The sequence below is a fragment of the Protopterus annectens genome, chromosome 10.part0 (assembly GCF_019279795.1).
Source record: "Protopterus annectens isolate FY-2018-M chromosome 10.part0, PAN1.0, whole genome shotgun sequence".
Classification (NCBI taxonomy): domain Eukaryota; kingdom Metazoa; phylum Chordata; order Ceratodontiformes; family Protopteridae; genus Protopterus; species Protopterus annectens.
This window is the reverse complement of record NC_056744.1, coordinates 1304433257-1304457333: the sequence shown is the minus strand read 5'-3', so window position 1 is coordinate 1304457333 and position 24077 is coordinate 1304433257. Positions and strand designations below refer to the sequence as shown.

The 24077-nt window shown below is 38.8% G+C and overlaps 1 protein-coding gene across 8 annotated transcripts in view; it reads right to left on the bottom strand.

Annotated features, from left to right (window-relative positions):
- The window catches only part of ELAVL4 (ELAV like RNA binding protein 4), a 731770-nt gene that overhangs the window by 362717 nt on the left and 344976 nt on the right, over nucleotides 1-24077 (bottom strand). For 5 of the 8 annotated variants that reach the window (XM_044085981.1, XM_044085982.1, XM_044085984.1 and 2 more), the window contains one exon: nucleotides 20989-21057. The exons of the other annotated variants lie outside the window; for them this stretch is intronic. In XM_044085981.1, the coding sequence (XP_043941916.1) occupies nucleotides 20989-21057 (69 nt within the window). The remainder of the gene's footprint in view (nucleotides 1-20988; nucleotides 21058-24077) is intronic. 8 annotated transcript variants of the gene reach the window in all.

The window sequence follows — 24077 nt, the reverse complement described above, 5'->3', positions numbered from 1 at the left end:
TCTCCTTTTGGGGGAGGGGAGAAGTTTGCACTGAACCTGTCAGCCAGTATGTTAGCAATGTGTGTAGGTTCAGTAATTTTCACATCATTTTGAACTAATTCTGAGCATATCTGGGAGTTTCCTCCTAGGTTTCTAACATAGCTAAAGAAGGCCTTATGATTGTCTTTAGAGTCCTTGGTGATTTTTCTCTCAAAATTTGCCTTGGATGATTTTATGAGAGCTCTTAGTTTTTACTTATAATGATCAAAGGTGTCTTACCTTTCAAGGATTTTGCTCTATCTTGTAGTAGCTTCCTCCTTTTGTTGTAGAGCTTGTTTATGGCTGGGGTCCACCAGACTGGACGCTTGCCTTTGGTACAGAGAGTCTTAGTTTTGTTTGGGATTGCCTGATCCATGCAGTCCTGTAGGTGCTGGTAGAAGGCATTTGTAAGTGATTCAGCGGTTTGAGTAATGTTTACCACTGGCTCAGGGGCCTTAAAGGAGACCACACTAGTTTTTAGAAGTGTGAAATCGGCTTTTGAGAAGTTTTTCACTGTAGTCTTTTTGTTTCAGGTGGGGGCGGGATGAGGACCTCCAGCGAGATTAGTTTATGATCTGATCTCACTAGTGAGGGGTATACTTCCGGTGTTGAACATTTTGATCCCATGTTCGTGATGATGAGATCAAGTATGTTTTCACCTCTTGTGGGGATGGTGACTAGTTGTTCCATGGCATTTGAGTTTATGAACTCCAGGAATCTTTGGGTTAGAGTGTTCTGGCTTGAGTAGTGTTCCCAGTCTATATTAGGGTAGTTGAAGTCACCTAGTATGATGGTGTTTGGAGATACATTTATCCTCCAATGTTTTCAGGAAGGCCATGTGAGGTTCCTGAGTTTGAGAGGGTGGCCTGTAACATGCTACAAATTGCAGAGCAGTCTTGCCTATGGTTAATTGCACCTGGATGGTCTCCGATGCATCGTGCGTTGCCACCAACCTTGAGGTGTGGGTGTCCTTTATGAATATGGACACCCCCCCTCCTTTCTTGGTGTTGTCCGGATTTTGGGGCCGGAACGTATGATATGAGGTGAAACCTGTTAGTGCTGGGGTGCTCTCAGGAGCCTTGAACCAGGTTTCTGTCACAGCACAGACATCAATGTTCTCCATATTGAGAAGGGCCTCGAGTGCGTGCATCTTGAGATTGAGACTTCTGGCATTGAGCAGCATTACCCTTAGTTTTTTCCTTTTGGTGTTCTAGGGTGGTAGGTTTAGAATTTGAGCCTTGCCTAAAAAGGCACTATGGGGTGGCAAGAGCCTTTGCCAATATCCGGAAGCCCAGGGTGACAGGTGCAAGCCGTCCCTTGAAGCAGTGTGGCTTGTCCAGCATGTCATCCCAGGCAGACAGACATTGGATCTCCTTGAATGACACCAGAATTTAAGCCAATTATTAAAGCTGATCATCTTATCACTGTATTGTGGCATCATTCTAGGTGAAGGTAGGATACTGCTCAAGGTCAGGGTCATACCTGCCTGGGCTACATAATCAGAGAGCTCCTCGTCGTCCCTTTTCATGTAGTCCAAGGAGGTACGTCTCAGGTCGTTGACACCAGCGTGGACAATGACTGAGTCGTACTTGTACCTGCTGTTGAGAGACCTGAGTGCTTGCGTTATGTGGTGGATTCTAGCGCCCGACAGGCAGCTTACTGTGACCTTCTCCTTACTCAGTCTGGTGAGCGGGACGTCAGTGTGCCTGACTATGGAATCACCAATGACAAGTGTGTCTGGCATTTTGTTTGGCCTTAAGGGCTGTGACTGTTTGACACTCTGACTGTGTGGTCTATGTGTTGCATGTGTTGGGTCGTGAGGTGGTAGTTGTTTGGGTGTCTGCTTTGGTGGCCTCTGCTGTTTTGGTAAATTTTTGACCAGAGCCTCCGAGTATGTCTTTGTGTGAGTATGTGTATGATTTGAAGTTGTGATGGTACCATGTGTGACTGGGTATGTATTGTGTGTGGTTGCCTTCTCCTCCTGTCTGGTCTTGCCAGTCCTATGTTGAGAGAGCTCAGCCTCCAGTTTGGCCGTATAGTTGCATCTCTCGCATGTATTTGTGTTTTGTGGGAGAAGGAGAGGATTGTCTGTGTACATGAGGCAATTGTAACATTGCCTCAATATTCCCAGGTTCACCAGTTGAGCTGGAGAGGACACTAGCAACTGATCCCTCGACATACTAGAAGTAGTAGATAAAGAACTTTCAAAGGACTCGGGGAAGTGGGTTTTGGGCTGGTGGGGTACTATCTATAATAAGAGTGCTTTATCAAGGTGCAAGTACTGTAGGAGTAAGTGCTAGGCTTTACAGATAGAGAATAGTCTACTTGGGAATCAAGTAGAGATGAACTTTTCAGTTATAGGATATGCTGGTTAGATCAGCAGTACAGTTTAGCGTGTTTTATAGCAGGGGCTGAAGGGAGCTAGGAATTGGCCCAAAACGACCAATGGACTACTAGTTTCTGGCTGAAACTTCACCAAATCGGACAAAAGGCCGCTCAGTGCTTCCCACTCCCACTGGTAAGCAAAGAAACTTCCCTCCTTCCTAATAAGGCAATGGATCAGTAACAGGAACTAAAAACAAAGCCCAGGGATCAGCAACTCTGAAACTGGACTACTCTAGTTCAGTAAAGTGGGAAAACAAGAGATTTTTTGTTTTATTACAGAGATAAGGAAAAAAACAGACAGTAAATGCTATAAATGCTGTAAATCGGCTAGCGCACTTTAGTGTGTAGCCTACAGAAACAATTTGCAACAATTAGTAACTTAAAGTGCAATAGACAGTGTAAAATGCAGAAATCACTTAAAGTAGCAGTAAAACAGGCGAAATGCAGTCGCTAGCTTAATAACAGTGGGAAAGCCACAAAAATACTTATATCTGGTAGAAAGTCACTCTTTTAGCTCTCTGCTGCTTGGATCACTCTGCAGGCCACCACGAGGATCTGTGCAGAGTTGGTACAAGCTGGAAAACACGTGTTTAGCGTGTTTTATAGCAGGGGGATGAAAGGAGCTAGGAATTGGCCCAAAACGACCAATAGACTACTAGTTTCTGGCTGAAACTTCACCAATTCGGACAAAAAGGCTGCTCAGTGCTTCCCACTCCCACTGGTAAGCAAAGAAACTTCCCTCCTTCCTAATAAGGCAATGGATCAGTAACAGGAACTAAAAACAAAGCCCAGGGATCAGCAACTCTGAAACTGGACTACTCTAGTTCAGTAAGGTGGGAAAACAAGAGATTTTTTTTTTTTTTTTTTTTTTTTTTTTCAGAAGAAATGTCTGTCTTGTTTAATAATTCATGAATAATTTCCACTACACATTCCTTAAATTCCTCTCTTTTTAACAGATAGGTGGAAAAGCGCCAGTGTCTCATTTTTATTTTATTACCCTGCATTTTTATTTTAGTTATTATTGGCACATGATCTGAAGGAGTTATTGGATGCGCATCAAAATTTTCAATTAAATGCACATTTTTCCTGTGAAATGTAAGTTCTGTCCAGCCTAGCCCAGTTTTTTATATCTTGGAGAATAATATGCAAATTCACTTAAAACTCCTACTACTGAATTTACATCTTCCATGCCAAATATTTTCATAAATTACTTCAAAAATCTACCCTTCGTTGTTATATTTTCCCCTTCCTGGCCCCCCCAGATACATCTTCCCTGCTAAAAATCAAATTACAGTCCCCACATATAAGTAATATTTCTTGCTGAAAACTGATTATTTCTCCCAGAATGTACTTAAGCTTCAATATAACAGTTTTAGATGGAATGCATGCCAGTGTAATCCTCCTTCCTTGCCAGTAGCCCCTTAATATTACATATCTACCATTATATTTTTATCCTCTTCTATCACTATTAGAACTCCTCTTGCAATTAATACAAGTATTCCTTTTCCTTTGTCCCAAGTATTCTGCTGAAAAATCATTCTGAAAACCTTTCCTTATCAAATTCACATATTCAGTTCTTTCCAAATATGTCTCCTGTAGCATAACTATTTGCACTCTACATTTTAATATAGTTCATTACTCTCTCTTTTGTATATATCTGTTAGACCATTAACATTTAAAGATAATATTGAAAGGCTCATTAAGTTAAAAAGTTAATATTCCCACCTTTTATTTGTAACATTTTTGTTAAGTATCTAGTTCCAGCTTTTGTGTTATATGCACACACTAATGTTTGGCAGGTTGATGTTTTATACAGTTGTTTCTTGTCATTTCCATTTGAGCCTATGTCACATCTTACAAAAATTTTTGTTTTATTGAAAGCCCTCAAACAAAAAAATGCATCCCCAATATATCCCCCAAAACCTATTAACTTAATGTTAACACATAAAACTATGTATATCTTCAAATATTGAAGTATTACCTTCCTGATAGAAACAAGTGTCCCAAACTGACAGTCACACTTACATAATTAGATTAACCTAAAAGGAAAGTCATCCATGCTAAGACAGATGGTACAGCCCATGCTTCTACTAAGTGCTGTCTGGTTTTGTCTTATATTTATTGCTCTCCCAGAATGAGAAAACACTTGAATGCTTTCAGAAAACATCATCTCCTAGCCATTGAAAGAAGGCCATTAAAAATAAGTATTCTGTATTTATTGCTCTTTATCAGATGTTCTCCACTGAGACATGAGAACCAGATACATGTTTTTTTCTGCAGGTATTTATTTATTTGCTAGAGGAGAGCTTTATTATATTCAATGTTCTTTTTTTATTTATTTGCTTTCTCTTAAAACTTGTTACTAGATAAAGCCAAGAGCCTTAATCCAGTCATTACCCTATGCAAGAATGAGAAAAAGCACATTTTTGTCTTGTATCGTACCCTTTAAAACACACTTTTTTATACATTGCAGTATCTACATTTCTAAAAACTGAACAAGGAGAAAAAGAAGGAAAAAACAGGGGTACCTGTTTACTTTATGTATCCCCATTACACTTGAAAATAACTGAGAAAACTTTATAGCGTGTATCCTGCACTATAAATGTTTGTTTTACTTACATTTAACTCTTTTCTTCCTCTTCTCCTCTCCTGAGTATTTTTCTGAACATTAATGACATGAATTAGGGAATATGCTTTAGAGTCCCTACAAGTTTAACAAAGTCAAATAAATCCAATATTTCCATGTTTTCTTGTTCTATCATGTTTAACAAATATAATTAATGCTTTATAATCCCACATTTGTCAAGTTCCGAGTTGTTAGTTTTATTCCTGTTTATCTCCATCTCCTAAATCCAATCTTTGCTTCCTTTTCAATGTATTTTTGGTTCTTTGAGTCAACTGTTGTTTTTTTTCTGTCTCTCAAGCATTTTCTGTTGAAACACTGGAAAATATTTCACTGGCACAGTCTCTCTGTGGTCTTAATTACTAGAAAAAACAAGAAGCAGACTCTCCTTCTGTTTCACAGCTCATTTTGTTGGACAGACTTTTGTATTTCCTCCTTAGTATGTTCTGCATCAAAAAATGATATTGTCCCTCTAGGAAAGAATATTCTGAACATAGCTGGATACAGCAGTTGGAATCTCAAGTCTGCTTCTTGACATTCCCTGAATAGTGGAATAAATGTACTCCTCTTCTGCCTGGTGTACAGTGAGTAATCATTTTCCACAAACACTCCACTGTCTCTCACTTTTAGTACTTTGCCCTTCTACCACAGTTTTGTCAGAATCAACTCCTTCTGCTGGTAGGATTGCATCTTTGCTATTAGAGGCCTAGGTTGCTTTCTAATGACCAGGTTTAGAGCATACACATGATGTGTCCTTTCAATTAACAATACCTGTTTTGGAATACCAGTCCAGTTGCTTATTTGTACTTTCATAAAATTCATACAGTCTGTTCCTTCCAGCTTCTTTGGTAGAGCAGAAAATCTCAGATTTCCTTGAGTGTTCTGTCCTCTAATTATATTATTTTTGAAACATCTCTTCTTGCAGTCTCATATTCAGCCAGCCTTTTCTTCATTTTGACCTCTGATTTTTGCATTTTTATCACCTGATCTGAATATCTGTTTTAGCTTCTTCCATTTTAGCCATCCTTTTGTTATTTGAGTTGATATACTCTCACTGTCATTTATTTTGATCAGCTCTGAGTACATTTGACTTATTTTTTCCTTTAGGTTATTGGAAGTCATGTCTTGCACCAAAGCTGGAGTTTGCACTGCTTTTTGCTAAACAGCTGCAGAATTCTTCCCAGTCACTGTTTTTTTTCCTCACCTTTTGTGGTTGATTTTCTTTCCAGTTCTCTAAATTTTTTTTTGCTGGCACCCAGGTAGTGAACATACTAGCCAGTTACTGAAATTTACACAAAAAAAATAGTTCACTGTCTCTCTCTTCTCCGAGTTTCTGTTTTCCCATTGAGAGAGTTGAAATTAAGCTGTTACTCAATGTGCAGCCATCTTGGAAGTCCTCTTAGTGCTCAGTGTTGAGTGCAAAGGGAATGAAACATTGGATTGTGAGTACTGTCTTCTATAGAAGCAATTCCACCTGGAGTATTCTTTATGAAGATATCACATGAACAAAGAAATTATCTGTTAAGTTGCCACTTATGATTAGTATTAATGACACATTCAAGGGATCACTCCAAAGTGTTGTGTTTGCCTAGGAAGTAAAATGCCTGCAGAGTGCGGCTGTAGTTCAATCTCACTTGCCATCTATTCCCTGAAAAGGGCTTGGCATACATTCCTACTTGGTTTTCAGTGTACAGCAGTCATGTTGTTCTATTTGTACTGATCTAATGGGTACCTGGAAAATATGAATAAGATGTCCTTAATGTCAAAACAGTTATCCATATTTCCTTCATATCTGTGTGAAACATCTTTTTCCTCCTTTTTTCTCTGCAGATACTTTCTATCATTAATGACATCTGATAAGCTCCACCTTCCTTCATGCAGTTTAAAGCACCTGTAGTTACTATGAAATGGCAGAGGAGGAGAGAAAACTATTCCTAGTACCAGGTTGTGATCCTTTGTCTAGAAGTACATACTTGCAACTACTGTTAGCAATTGAAGGAGTATTTTAGGAGACACTGTGCTTTTCTGACATGGAGTCTTGCACTAGGGACTCCTTGGGGATTGTGCAAGAGATGCAGCATGCAAGTAGCTGGGAAGCACTGGAAATAAGAATGACAAAGCATTACTAACAGTGAAGTTCAGATCACATGGGATCACCCAATGCCAACAATTAAGATAGATGCAAGAATAGATATAGCAGTCCAGACTAAAAAGGACTAAAGTAGCATTAATCACTGAAACCGCTATACCCAGCTATGTGTCTTAACATTCTAAGAGATACAAAGCAATAAAATATCAAGATTTGCATGAAGAAATGAGAGCAATGTGGAAGAAAGATAACCAGATAATTACAACAGTGGTAGGAGCAACAGGACAAATAAAAAAAGAATGTACAATCATACTTAAATATGGTACCAATACATGTAACCCCATATGAGCTGAAATTAAAAAAGCGAGTCTCACACCAGCCATTATTACAATGCATGGAAACTTGTACACCCTGGCATGTGAATATGTAAATGAAAGAAATCTGCTTTACTTAGTATAAATACTAATATTAACAGAGTCCACAGTTACTATTCAAATTCTAGTCCTTTTACTTGGAGTATTAATGGAATTTTCTATGTTTATTCTGACCTCTGGGAAGAAGAAGAATAGTTGTTTTAGTGCATTCAGGTGCTGGTTCATTAAGATCAAAGACTGAGTTATGTGGAAACAGTTATCCGGGATTGTGAATCCTTGAAAATACTGAATGTTTTGGTATGCAAATAATGAAGCGAGACTTATGAACCCTTTTAGGGCTGTGCAAAGGTCAAACAAAGGAGCTGAAAACTGGATAATTAATCAATCTGTAACCTTTGTAATTTCCTGAAAGCATGGCAAACTAGAATGTGGGGGAATAAGGGACTGGAGGAGACAATAAAATAGTGAGACAGGAGGGGAACATGTCAAGTGAATGAAAACAAGTAGGCAGAATACAGTTACAATGAACGTGAAATGCAAATAATAGTAATGTGACTGAAAAAGAACTAATGGAAGATTGTTACTATTTACATAAAAAATGATAGACTTAACTTTTTAATTAGGTGATCAAACAACACAGATGTTTAACACATAGGAAGGCATGAAAAGATGGCCAGCTGTGCATAGTCACACATTTCTGGACACCTCACAAGCTGTGCACAGCTATCACTGACTAGTGCATATAAGGGTCAAGATCATGACATGATCAGTCAGTGTGGTTATTTTAGCAAGCATCACAAATTCTGTGACTGCAGAAGCAGTATTCACCATGTACAACCTTGATGCTGCCACTGTGAGAAGCATGAATTCCAGCTTCCCCAGAACACAGTTCAAGATTAGTCACTTCTATTTCTTCCATGACCTGTGGAAGCATATGCACAGAAATTGGCTCACTGTGCTGTGATGTATGAATCATATATTGCCTTACTAATCCTTGTTAAAAGGCTGGAGGCCATTGAATTATTACTACCACTGAACAAACTGCAGTGACTGTTGTATTCCCTAAAACCACCGAACTTGTGCTGGATTACTTAGATGATTCTTTTCTATTAAGTCTGGAAAGGAGATTTTAGGACATGCTCTTCTAAGAACTTATGTCTGCTGTCTGATTATCCCAGCAGTTCTGGACTGTTTTAAAACAATATGCCTAGGGCCTGTCAAGAAGCCAGACTGCAGTGGAGGCATGATGCCATCATGTATAGTATCGACTTGGGAAGAGGCAGATAGATTTGCATGCCTTCCTTTAGGTTTTACAGGAAGAGCAGTGCAGCACTGAATACACGTGGGAGTGTATATTACCTACAGTTCCTACTACACCATTGAGGTTGCTCAGCGGAGTATAAGAGGAATGCTCAGTCTGCGTTTCTGTATTTTGGAGGATGTCTCAAATGTTAGGCTTCATTTCATTATGGGTGTTTAGTCTTTTGTAATGACACTTAGTGTAAATAAAGGCTGTGTCTTGGTTTTTGATGATGGTGCCTCTTATGGGTAAGTGTGTGCATAACTGGTGACATTCTGGTGCTGTAGTGATGCACTGGTCAGTTAAGTGCCATTGTCACATTGCTGTTTTGCATGTTTGCTTTGTCATGCCCAGTTGTATGTCCCGACATAATCTTCCTGACTCACATCCATCCTGTAGTCCTGCCTAGAGTCTGTAACTTAATCAGACAACTTTTGTGGTCTTGCCATCCTGGGTCTGCATGCCATACCTGTATGTTACCATAATGTACTCCCTTTGACTTGTGTTGATTTCTTCCATCCCCTCTTTGCCATATGCCAGGATTCTGTTTTTGGGGCTGTCACCTGTTTTCTTCTCCTAATGTTCTCCTGTCTTCCTGCTCCATTCTTTCCCTTGTCCCAACACCTCTCCCATTTGCTGCACCATGCCTCCTGCACCACCTTACTAATGCATGCTAACCATAACCCTAAGCTGCACCTTACCTTGGGAAATATTTCCATAGCACAACAATTACATATGCTATCTTAGACACACACTACATACAAGAATAAACACAGAAGCACAACATTACAACTATCCACTTACTTAGGCATTACTCTAACCATACTTCACAAGCAGCTTCACATGCACTCCGACCATCCATTTCCATACCTAGACCTTAGTCTAACACTAACCTGTAAACACTTGCAGACAGACATGCTCCTACCCAAATGCTGGAATGTTCAGTACATCTGAAAGTTTCATCATTAAGAAATATCTGGGGGTGGAGTTCTCAGAGGTTCATAGAAGCTAGTGCACACCGATAACTTATCAGATTTGTCCTGTGTCCTAACCTGTCCTATCTTATGAAAGGGGCTTCTAGAGTAGAAAGATAGTTATGATTATAAGAAAAGGAAGAAATATAAAATGTTGTTATGATGTCTAATTTAAATGATGTCTGGTTTGAATTCAAGGCCGATGAGCTCTTTTGATAGAATGCAGGGATGAATTGTGGATAGGTGGCCTGCTGGGAATCTTGCAGTGCTATATGATATATTTCAGAGTTTGTCTAGCTAGGGAGGAAGATTTATGAGGACTGAAGTGATGCATGATAAGTTGGGAAGATTGCAAGCCTATCTGTTTGTAATTAGGAAAGTGGTGGCAATGTATTGATTACTTCTGTAATGCATGCAGAGTTTGATTTTTTTTTACTGAGTTAGGACTCACACTTTAGTAAAAAGTCTAATTTGAAATCACGAGCTTTGGTGGCTGTAGTGATTTCTACTTTGTGGTTGTTTTGTGCTATAAAGAAGTATGGACATTGATGTCTGATGGGGAGAAGTGTGTAGTCTTGGTTTTGCAGACATAGAAGGCCTAAGTTAAGCAGATAGGTTTCTAGGACATTAAATGATATAGTTGTTCTGTTTTGTCTTTACTGCAGGAGCAGAGACTGGTAATTTAGAGTCATTTGTATATTGTACAACTATGGAAGTGCCATGATGCTTTTCTGTAATATTTGCAAAAGCTACAAAATGCAAGGAGCAGAGTACCGAGCTTTGTGGTTTACCATTCAGGATAGGTGAACGATTATAATAGGTGTCATCCCAGTGGACTGCTGACTGACAATGTTCTGTCATCAAGGCAGCATTCATACCAAGGTAGTGAATTGTAATCTTCTGAGAAGTGTGTTATTGTTTACAACACCAACCACTACACAAATGTAGCAAAAAAAAGTTATTGTGATAATACTTTGGTTTAGGTTGGCTTGATGGTATTCTGGAATGTATAGTAGAGCTGCTTCTGTGATATAGAGTGGTGAAAAACATGCAGCATTGCTGTTTTCTGCCTGAAAAGTGATGAGTTGCTTATGACTTCACCTTTCAAGTAACTTAGCTAAGAAGCTAATGAGTGAGATGGATTAGTACTCATGGTAGTGTTCTTTCCATCACGTTTAAGTAAGAGTGTGAGACTTGTCCTTTTTCTGAGGTTAGAAGCCATCTTTTCATTGATGGTTGATGAAGATATACTCAGAGATGATAATGGCATCTGCAAACAGCTTGAATAACTTTGAATTAACTTATTTGAACATTTTTTGGCTCAGTAATTGAATTATTGAACTGCAATTCAATGCAGATGTAGACTAATGAAAACAATGAGTTTTTAAATGTAGGTTTTCTTCCATTAGAATTACTTCTGCCATGGTACATTCCCCAACCACACCTCATTGTTTCCCTGAGTTGTGGAAGAGGTGAACTTTGCCACAATGACACCATGGGTTTCTCATTTTCTTGTTGCATTTTCCATGTTGAGAAGTTGAAATAAATTGTTAATCTGAGTGATGACATCTGCATCCATACTTCTTTTCATTTTCTCCATGGCATTCTGGTTTGCTGATTGTGTTTAACTAGGGTAGTGAAAAACTCATTCTGTAATCCTGTACTTACCTATGAGTGATCTCTCTGGGAACTTTAGCAGAAATATTAAATGTAACAGTGAGTTTCACTGCAAAGTATTGTATTGTGTGGGCCAGCAGAGGACTTTTTTGGAGATTTTGCCCTTTTCTCCACTGTGGTGTAACTCTGAATTTTGGTATATATATTTTAAGGTTATGGTTTCAGAGTCCCCTACATGGAGAGGTTGGAGGAGGTTGCCCTCCTGCAAAAATTTGTGTTTTATTAAAGTTTAACTCACCATTTTCAGTCTTCATCTTTTGAAATATGATGAGTTGAAAGACTGTACTTCTACCACTTGTAGGTAATCCTGCCAGATGGGAAGCATTTAAAAATGTACTTGTAAATCTTCTTTTATTACACAACAGGAAGGGTTTATCTTCCACTGAAGTGCAAATAACTCAAACTTTCTCTCCCCCTGCTCACTGCCTTCACCCCTCTTCTCAAATCATCACCTTTCACCTAAGAATGTACTGAATTCATTTTGTATATACTATATTTGACACATATGATTACCTCCATTAACTATATTGCCAATATGATTATGTACTTATGTATTTCACTTGTGACTGTATTGGCATCTCACCCTCAATTGTACTACTTGTGAGTTTTGCTCTTTTAAACTAATGTATGGAGTTTTTCTCCCTGGGCCTCTGCTAAAAAAGGGCTCACTCTCAGTCAGACAAACCCAGTCAACAAATGATAAACTAACTAACTAACTAACTAACTAACTAACTAACTAACTAACTAACTAACTAACTAACTAAAATAAGCTCAGTATCCCATACCAGTGACTTTGTTAGAGACAATAATAGACAGAACTCTGCAGCTAACACACTCCTCAATTAATGTGTGTGCTATTTTGTTACTGTTTTAGTGGTGAATTATGTAAAATATACTTACCTCATTTTGTGCATTGTCCCTGTTAGTAAGTAAGTTATATATGATAACAATGATATTATTTCATTTTAAATGCACCCATCCTGCATACTATGTTCTTCTACACCTGACATTCATATGCTACCGTTATAGTGGCAGAAACTGCAAGCAATCGCTATACTGTTCTTATGTCTTGATGTTCCTCGGAATAATAATAATAATAATAATAATAATAATAATAATAATACTAGTAATAATCGCAATAACAATAATAAATAAAAGTAACATCATATTGTGAAATTATAAATCAACTAAAAAATTTATAAAAAAAATAGGTGCTGAATGTATTTTAGGAATTCAAACCATGAGAATACATGTCCAATAACCATAACCCCAAAACAGCTAACTAATAACATAGAAATATTAGGATCAAAGTGAGAAACTAGTCACCAAGGTTAAAGGCAGTAAAAAGACTTTCTACAATTATATTAGGAAACTCAAAGAAACTAGTCTTGACTGCTATTAAAAGAATCACAATAATGTCCATCACTAAAGAAATAATGGATGAGTGGATGGGAAATAGAAAATTCACCCCGGGATCACTCCAGTGGCTTTACTCGACAGAGGCACTGGGAACTATGGCTAGGTGGCACAATGCCAGGGTAATCCTATGGGCTAGGCTTGTAAAGGCTCCAGAGCCATTAGCCTAGTACACACCTATTTGAACAATGTGACCATCCCACATTGTATTTAAGGAGATATGATTTTAACAGCCCCAAACAAAAGTAAAAGCACTAGCTTTGTGGGACTAGCTTTGTAGGTCTTGAGAATAGTATGCACAGGGTCAGTGGTCACCTGATTAAACTTTTCATGATTATTACTAACAAACTCTTAACAAGCTACATTCTAGAACTATGATGACAAGTAAAGAGTGGGCCTAATGTACAGATGATACTTTGTTTCAGAGCCTGATAGCTATATATAAAAAGCTGTGAAGTAACAGCAACTAAGAGATTTCAAAGCAATAGCTTGTATTTGCTACTCCTGCTTGACGTGGTGGAAAACCCTGTGTAATGAGTGTAGAACCAGTTTTAGGAGCTTACAACTACTGTAGATAAAAGACTTGTAGTAGATACTGGTTACTGAGACTTGGCTGATATAGCATGGGAATGTATTATTGACAAGATTAGTATGCTACTAGAAAATTTAATGTATTTCTCAAGGATCAGTCACCAGTTAAGTAAAACATCATGGGAAGTCTGTGATGGCTGGGTTCAGTCAGACTTTGCCAAGAGACTACTGGTACTTTGTAAGACTGTATGGGCCTACTGTTTTGGGGATCTTATATCTGATCTCATGGTGGAGAAGCAATAATGGATAACTAAATATGCAGGTGGCTACAAATTTGTTAGCATATTCACTTTTTCTACAGTTACAGAGGGACTACATATAGAGTTAGATAAAACATACTGCTGATACATCATCAATAACCACTACTTCGTTATTGAGAAATGTGTTGTATTCAAGTTTCAGGAAAAGAAAATAGCACAGCTGCAGTACAGAGGGGGAACTGCTTAAAACTATATATCTAATAAGACCTTGGGGCATTAGATAAAGTGTGGTCCTAAATTGTATGCTAACTGGAACAGAACATTAATTCATATTCATAAGGCTTGGCTTGGAAGTACTGTCTGGTTAAATGAATTACAGCTGTAACAAAGCACTGATATCAAGGGTATAAGTCCAAAAATCAACAGCAGTTGATAAAGGTTTTTTTCACTCAACTGCTGTTGATTTTTGGTTAAATGAATTACACAGGCAATTGGAAGCTGAGAGAACCAAACCCTGGATAACAGGAAGCAGCTTATCAACAGCCCACAGCCTTAGCCCTCAGTGCTACCTGGCACTCAATAATAATTGAATAGTAGTCTGATACTAGTCAAAATATTTTCCCTATAATATTTAAAGTCTTGTCAATTTAAAACAAGGGCATTGTCTCCCTAAGCAGCACATTGATTTACTCCTTTGTTGAATATGATACTGCATTTTACAGTTTCAAAGCTAGTTGTGTAATTTAGATGGAATAGGCAGAAGGATTAACAAAGAAAATACTCACATTAGAAAACATGACCTCCTCAGAAAGAATAGAGGGACTGTCAAAAGTTTAAGTAGCTTATAGACTGAGGTGGGACAATTTCAGTTTTGTTCTCAAACTTTAAAGTTTATATCTGGAACATATAACATCAAAAACTAATATGAGGGCCAGTAATATTTTACTAAAATAGTGCTAACACTAAAAAAGAGACAAATACAATACATAATAGGTTTCCTGACTTAGGAATCGCTTCTTACAAAAGTTAAAGAATGCAGTTTACCAATCAGTTCCAAAAAACAAAAAATAAAAAATACTTATATATGAAGGCTGAGAAATGCTAGCATGGGATCACAGCAATCAGGCTTCTTGAAGATCAGTAGACCATACATTTTGTTATGCAGTCTTTGAATCTATAATCTTGCTCATCATTCTTTGAGTAGTAAACCCTTGTTAATAATGTAGGAGTAATCCGGTCTCACTGGCTACATTTTAATCTAAACTTTTAGACATTCTACACATCTTTCTTTGTCTGGGACGAATCTGTATTCCTCCTTCATTACTAGTTTCATCTGTGGGTATATGTCAAATGAATCTATATCTTTTTGTGTTATTCTGGCTGAGAAACCAGACAGAGGTAAGGATGTATGGATCCTCATCAGAAGGCCTCACTACTGAGCAAGTCACTGGTGCATTGAGCAAAATGTATCCTATGTGTGCTTCAGGCACCTCTGCCAGTAAATTGATATGCTCTCCTTAGGGTGAGGATAGCTGAAATGAAAATGCAAAATAAGTGTATCTCCCCCTTTGCCTGTGCACTGCAGTAAAGTCAGAGTGTTTACATCTGTCTAGTAAATGCCATCCACAATTTACCCGTTTGCACTACACAATAAGAACTAAAGCATGACAGATACTTGTATTTCAGCAAAGACATAATACCCAAAGGGATCCTACTATGGTGATCTCACACACATACACACACACTCTTGCATGCACACATAAAACCCAAAGATGATATTAATTCTAGAAACCAGGTAGGCTTGCTGGGCACTCAGTCCCTTTTTAGGGGTGAACTGTTTTTTTTAAGTGCCTTGCAAAATGTCATACAGTAAGCAAATGTGGGCTAAGAGAATCAAGCCCTGTATCAAAGGAACTCCAGTTCACAACATTAACCTCTGCACCAACTGCCAGACTACATAAACACTATACTATTGACAAAAATAGTTTAAAGAAAGAGGACACATATCTTACAACTCGCTTTTTCTGAAGCAAAAATCAGTGACTTGGTGTGGTAGAATTTTGCAATACAGTTCCTTAATTTTATGTGTCCCTTTGATGATGTACTTCTATTTTTACATCATTTTTGTCGCTCTCTGCTTTTAAATGTGTTTCGGAGTTGTATCATGGATTCCTACTGGAAGCAAAAGAGTTATGTGCTATTTGGCAATCAAAGTTTATACTAATTACATGTCCAGATTTTTAGATGGATGCTCCTATTTTTTCCTCTTTTCAATGTCTGCAGCTTAAGAGGTGTGATGCATGTTAAAGATGTGAAGCACTTAAAAAGTAAAGAATTGTAAAAAAAGTAAACTGAATTTCTGTGGTAATATTTGTGTTTAAACTGAACCTGTACCTAGAGAAAGTGCATAATCAGAGCTACTACTTGCTGCATATGTTTTTAATGTTTAAATTGCACACACACATTGAAAAAGTGTTTTTATGACCTGAATAACTTGTGCTAGCTATACCTGAATTGCTTTTACTAACAATTTTCCAGTTGTACAATTGTGAACGATTGATTTAGTTTTACTGGTATATCTTTAAAATCTGGCAGGTGTTTATTTACCCCACTCTGCCCCCAAATATCTCCCTCCCCTGGTGCTGCTACATTTATTGGTACTAGACCACACCCCACTTTTTTAAACCAATCTGTAACAACTAGTCACTCAATAGCACCACCCTCAACCTGATACCACCAGTCCTCCAACTCTACTATCCCTTTTCTCTAAGTTTCAAGTCTCATTCAGTAGGTATGCTATCACTGAAAATAGTCTTATTAACTCTACTTCTACCCCTTTTACTCATCCCATATCTTCTAACTGCCTACGAATGTCAGGGTCACCCAGGTTTCCACTACCCTAAATTCCAAACATCCATCCCATCTACAACAGATAATAATGCACCCTTACTCACCTCCCTCATGCTTGCCTCCTTAACCCCTAAATACTACCATCTTACTAGACCTAGTTGCATTAGTCATAAAACTAGACACTATTACAAAACTTTATACAAAATCTTAAAACTCATACTCAGGATACACTACAACCTCACAAAGGATGGCGACATCCACTTAAACCCTGGTCCATCCCCACCTATTGGCCCTAATCCCCCTACTATATCCCCTACCACCATAGCTCCAACAAATAGACCTAATAACTCACTGCTGGCCTGCCATCTAAACATTAGGAGCATAAATAACAAAACTCAGCACCTGCATGCCCTCTTAGCTGTTCATTCCCCAGATATATTATGCGTAACATAAACGTGGCTAAAGCCTGCCACCAAGGACCATGAGATTCTCCCACCAGGATACAGTATGTTTCGACTAGACTGTACCATCAGAAAGGGTGGTGGGGTAGCCATAGTTTACAAGTCTACCCTATCTGCATAGACACCCAACAACCACCCCAGTTCAATAATGCTGAAATTCTTATCTCAAAACTACAAATTAATAAAAACAAAAATGTAAACATTGTCTCTGTCTACATTGCCCCAGGGAGGAACACAGAAACCTTAGAAGACTTCTTATATTGGTTATCTAATAACTACCCCCAAGAAACAATTGTTCTTGGAGATTTCAACATTGACTGGAACACTTGCTCTTGTAAAACCCCCACGACCCACATAAACCTCTATGGATTTACTCACATCATAACCTCCCCCACCAGGACAGGAAAACTCAATAACAAGGACAGTATCCTAAACTGGATACTCGTCAATACCTATCTTCAATCCTATAAATCAGGCACTTTGCCTGATGACCTAAGTGACCACTGTCTTACCTATGTAATTAAGCTCAAAGTAGACTGCTCCTACCAATCCACCTATAGAACATTAAAAAACAACAAGAATTTTATTCTCACCAAGTTTCAAAATGAACTTAAGGGATGTAACTGGTCAGTACTAAAAAGTCTCCTGCTAGATGAAGCAGTATCATACTTTAACACCAAATTCCTTGCTATTCTTAACTCCCATGCTACCAGCTGCTTTATTAGAACCAAAGTTAATATTGCACCATGGCTTTCTAAAGATAACAAAACCAAAATTTCACTCAGAAAGAAAGCATGGGCCACCTACCAAAAAACAAAAGCCTCACTTGATCAACTAAGTTTTAGACAGCTAAGGAATGACACCAAAAATCCATAACCTTAGACAAAACGAACCACTACTACCATCTACTGCAAAAACACCAAAACAAACCTCAAATGTTCTGGGCAGGAATAAACAAACTACCTCACCCAGGCCAAACCACCACTCCACCCCCTCAGCTTCCCAACAAAAATCCCCATAGACATTGCTAGTAACTTAAACAGCTTCTTCAGAGACTATCCAGTCTCTAGTCCACCAACTCTCTCCCAATGGCTCTAATTCTAATGCAGCCACACACAGTACCCAAACATACTTTACCTTCCAGCCTGTTCCTCCTCAACTTATTCATGCCCTACTTAAGAAACTAAGACCCACTACCCTGGCTGCTGACCTCCTCCCAGCAGACTATCTGCAAAAGGCTGCTGACACCATAGCATACCCCATCTCAATCTTGATCAACAGTGCTATATCTGAAGCTACTGTACCCACTATATGGAAAATCTCCCATTGCCTCTCCATAAAGGAGGCAGTTCCACTGAACTGTCAAACTTTAGACCCATAGCTATTCTGTCACCTCTAGCTAAAATTATGGAGAAGTGTGTACACATACAGCTCATGCACTGCCTCACACAGAACAAGCTGTTGTCTAAATTTCAGCATGGCTTTAAGCCACACCACAGAACTATTTCTGCCCTCCTCTCTTTCTCTAACATCATTAACCACAACTGCAATAATAACAAACTATCCTCAGCACCCTTTCTAGATCTATCTCAGGCTTTTGACATGGTTGACCACAAAATGCTTATAAATACCTTGAAGGCCTTCTCCTTGAACAACCATGCACTCCAATAGTTTCAATCCTACCTGCAGGGCAGGCAGAACGCAGGACAAGCTATCATCTTGCCTACCCATCACATTAGGAGTCCCCCAGGGCTCGATACTAGGACCCCTTCTTTTCTCCATATTTATCAACGACCTTCATTCACTCATCCCAGATGCTACCTGCATTCAATATGTGGATGACTCCATCTTGATTTGTTCTTACACCTCACCAGCAACTTTATTCACATTAACCCAGAATACCTTCAATACAGTGGAAAAATGGCTCTCCAATCAACATCTAATCCTAAACCCCAACAAAACTAAGCTGTTCCTCTTCTCCGCCACATGCAGGACCCCCCCTGCCATCCTTCAACATAATCGCTAACAATGGCACTATCATCTCCCCAGAAGCCCAAACTAAATTACTGGGTGTCATAGCTGATAACAAGCTGAAGTTTTATGCACATATCAGTCAAACTATCAAAATCATTAATAAAAAACTTGGCTCTCTTTACAGAATCAAACCTTTCCTTACCCCACTTGCTAGAACTGCAATTGCCCGAACCCATCTACTATCAACTCTTCTCTACGCCTCACCACTATTCTCCAAATTAAACAAAACAGATCTTAATAAACTATCATCCTGCTATAGCCACATTGCCAGATTTGCTACTGGCACAGCCTACCGGACACACCACTGTCACAACCTAAATCGCCTAGGATGGCTTGAACTGCCAAGCCTACTGCAGTTCAACCAGCTAATAGTGGCACATAAAGTCCTTTACCAACCAGAAAATACACCTGCACTAAAAAATATTATCAGCCCCTACACCAGCACCTGGCCACTGCGATCATCCACTAGACTCCTAGTTCAAACATACAAATCCAGCTACTCAGCTGGGGACTCTCTGTTTGCCAACTCTGTTGGAAAAACATGGAACAGACTCCCAGCTGACTTGACCCTAGAACCCTCACTAACTCATTTCAAAAACAAACTCAAGAAATACTTCAAACTTCATTGGTTATATCCTGGCACTAACCCCGACTAGTGACCTCTCTATTTCTTAGGTGCCTTACCTTCAACCACTTCTAACTTTTTTCTACCACTCCATTTCAGGAAGGGTCAATTGTATAACTGCTGCTCAGTATGTCTTAAACCTGAATGTAAATTTATGTACATATAACTCTGAAAATAATGTTATGTTTTGTAGTGTTTTATAATAAGTTAGTACTATATGTGCTAAATGCTGGTATTGCTTATGACTGTAATCTGCTTGAAACTAGTATTTACTAAATGTTCAATGTGTATTATTATCTTGGAGCTTTTCTCCCCGGGCCTCTGCTGAAAACGGACATATATCCAGTTGGACTATCCTGGTCAACAAATGTAAAATAAATAAATAAATGAAGGAGTAGAAAATGAAAATGAATGACTCATATGGCAGTAAATAAGGATTGGTTCTACTCAGTTAGTGTCGTAGTAAATCTCAGCACACAGGAGCAAATGACAAACTATGTTCTTGTCTTCCACTGCAATTCCTAACTGGATTGCACAATCAAGGATGGAGGGCACACACGTAAGGTTGTGCAGGATACAGATGTGTACTTCAATTTCTAAAGAGCAGCAATGGTTGAAATGTGTGTGACACTGACAAACAGAACCTGTAGAGAATAAAAGCATTTTATCAAGCACAACTATGCAGGTGACATATGGCAGTAATATGTCTAAAACATGCACATTGCCCCAGAATACATGCAGGCATACAGATCACGAAGAAGGCAAACAAGTGGACATATTTAGACATACACAGTTTGGGCATACTTAGGTTTACTGAAAAACACAATTAAACATATACACACTTTACATATGTGTGTGTGTATATATATATATATATATATATATATATATATATATATATATATATATATATATATATATATAGCAATTATTGGCACAGATGGTTGGATGGGGACAGGATGCTGATGACACTTTCTTGCTCATGAAGTTTGGGGTGCAATGTGCTCTGCTGATGGCCAGCACCACCAGCTGCACCATGCCCAGTTGCTCCATCAACCTGCTCTGTGGTTTTGCGCCACTGTGATGTGACCTGAGAGTAGGTCTATCCATTCTAGCCATGCTGCAGCACCTGCTCCATGCCTGCTTCTATCAAGACTTGCAGAGGAGTGCCCACATGGCTGTAGCCTCTGTCTGATGGGTCATGGATCATGTCTACTCCAGTGGGACAAAGCTCCTCTGGGTCCATGGTAGCATCAAAGATATTTCTGTCCTTGCAGTGGTGTTACACAATGGGAAGATGCCAATCAAGGTATACTGCAACAGATACCAATAACTCAGTATAGGAAGAGTAATGACAAGGAGGTCACTTACCATGCTGAGCTGCCAACAGTCGTTTTCTCCTGTGGTGGGCTGTGTGGTGCTCCACTCACTCTGCATGTGCTGCAAAGGAAAGTGGATCATAATTATATGGCCATAAAGATGTACACTCCACAGCTCACACATGCATATAGGGTCTATGTCATAACAACGAACGATTAAAATCTCGAGCGCTAGAAACACCGAAATTCCATAATATCGAAACCTTTATTGTAGGGGGCTGTGCCCCCCACCCCCCACGCTAATTATATATACCAACTCCAAGATCGCACTACAGTGAGGAAAGGGCAAATTTACTGATCTTCACTGTTTTGCGATCTCACAAAACACACCAATATACTGCATTTTCGATGTTTTCAGCGCTCAAGATTTTAAATTTTCGTTCATCTGACAGGGACCCTGCATATACAGGTACAATATTATTAGCCTATATATCTAACAATATACAGGCCCTGTCTGCAGCTTGCCAGGAATCAGTGAAAACTGATCAAGCAGTTGGCACCCCCCCATTAGTAAACCCAAACCACCAATGTCACTACTGTCTGTATGCTGCAGTGAAACTATGATGGAAATTAACAGTGGTGCTATTGAATGCATGAACACAGTACTCTCTACTATGGCAACAGTAGCCCCCTTTCAGATATAGTTATGTCCATTAGTGACCCATGCATGCCATACCACATAGGGATGCCTTCAGCTCCACCGTGTGTGCCCTTACTGGTAATATTAATCCATGTAGCTATAGCTGTGTGCCTGCGTTATTATCAACATCCCTTGTGTCCTATAGCAGATGCAGATTTTTCCAGCTCAAGCTATGTATACACCTTGTGACATTCATCTTAAAAACTACAGGTAAGTGCATGCATCCTTCTTATGTTGCTAACTACTCAGAATGATTTGAAGCATTCTACATGAACAATGTTTCTAATGCCAAGCTATAAATGTCTGGCTGATAAGGGACATCATATGCAGTCAGAAATTATGCCTTCTCCCTTCCAGCACCAACAGCACCTACCAGATATCACACTGACCTGTGAGCATCACTTCATATATTGCCAATATAAAGACTAAATGCACAACACAGTTTATAAAACATGCAGCAGGTAGACACAACAGATGGGTGGCCTTTCACATTTATACATTTCCTCCCACTGGCACAGCTGTTGCCTCTTCCTCTATTTTGTCTTTATACCTGTGTCTCCACTGCTCCACATTCCTGGCTATGCCAGTACACCAGTTTTGAAAGTCATCTTGACCATGTGTCATATCAGTAGTCAATGTTTCTAAATGGTCTACCTCATACCTATAGAGACTGACTGCAACATCTGTATTTACATAGTATAGAGGCATGATAAGTTCCATGTTATCCCACTGGGGTGTTCTCCATTTAGAGTCAAGACAGCAGCATGCCCCCTACTTTTCACCTTCTCTTTTTGGTGTTTTCAAAGCATCTTTGTTAATCACCCATTCAAAATAATAACAATAATAATAATAATCTTTCAAACATCATAAATGTGAAATAAGGATTCTCATAATACAATGTAATAAAGTACTGAACTGGATAAAGTCTTTATAACATTAATCTTGAAACTTGATTCTTAAAATTATAGCATTTCTCACTATAGGGCTGCTAAAGTTAATATTCCCCACTTTCATCTTCCAGGCTCATCTCATGCTATTGTACATGATTATATCATTCCATTCTATTCCTTTTACATCAACACCATCATTAAATTACTGCCTTCTAGCTCCAGATCTCTTCCTAAATCACCCTTGCTTCTGATTTACCTAGCCCTCATGCTGAAAAACACCCCAGTCCCCAAAATAACACATTTTCTCTTCAACCTATATCAACTGCTTATATCAAAAAACTTCTTCAGAACCTAAAGCCATGCTCTCCTTCTGCTGACAGCTTGCCACCATACTTCTAAAAATATCCATCTGTTCCATTGCATATCCCATATCTCTTCTGATAAATTGCTCACTGTCTGAATCTACTGTTCCATCCATCTGCAAAATAATTCTATACTATCCCCATCCATAATGGAGGAAAATCTACAGAAATTTCCAATTTTAGGCCTATAGCATTCTTATTCCACTCTCAAAAATCATGGAAAAATGCGTCCATGCAGATTTACTCTGCCACCTATTACTAGAAAACCTTTTAATACCCACTCAGCATGGTTTTCAACCGAACCATAGTACTTCCACTGCTCTCATTGATTTTACCAATTCAGTTGTGCAATCTAGAAACAATAACAGACTAGTCTATTGCCTATTCTTGGACTTATTTAAGGCATTCAATACTGTGTCTCATCCTTTGCTCATTTCTAAACTAACAGAACTTAATCTGTCCCCATCAACTATCTCTTGGTTCAGCAGCTACCTGTCCAATAGGCAAAAGTCTGTTAGATGGCTTTCTACACTGTCCATCTGCCAAACACCACAGGTGTGTCCCAAAGCTCCATCTTAGGACCTCTTCTATTCACCATTTTTACTAACAATCTTTATAAATCCTGCCCCAACTCAACTCTCATCCAATATGCAAATGATTCTACAGTTATCACCTCCTCTGATTGTTTCTCAGACTTGCTTTCCAAAACCCAGTAAACTTTCACTAATATTGAGACCTGGCTAACCAATAATCAACTAATACTCAATGCTAAGAAAACTAGACTACTATTTCTGTCTAAATCACTCTATCATAGCACCTCAACTTTCACCATTACCTCGTTAGACACCACCACCAAATCAATGCTGAATCCCATACCAAACTACTGGGGGTCATAACTGATGATAAACTAAAGTTCAACCTTCATATAAATTACTGTAGACAAAGTACTAACCAAAAGCTTGGCTTACTGTACTTTAAAAAAATATATGTTACACCAGAGGCAAGACGGTTACTCTCTCATGCTTATCTCCTACCTTGTCTCTTCTATGGCTCCCAAATCCTCACTAATCTACAGGCAACACTACTGAATAAGATGGAAAATACATATCACAAAATAGCTAGATTTGCTGCCAGCACTCAATCTAAATCCTGTCACTGCCTGGCCTTGAAAATTCTGAACTGGCTTGAG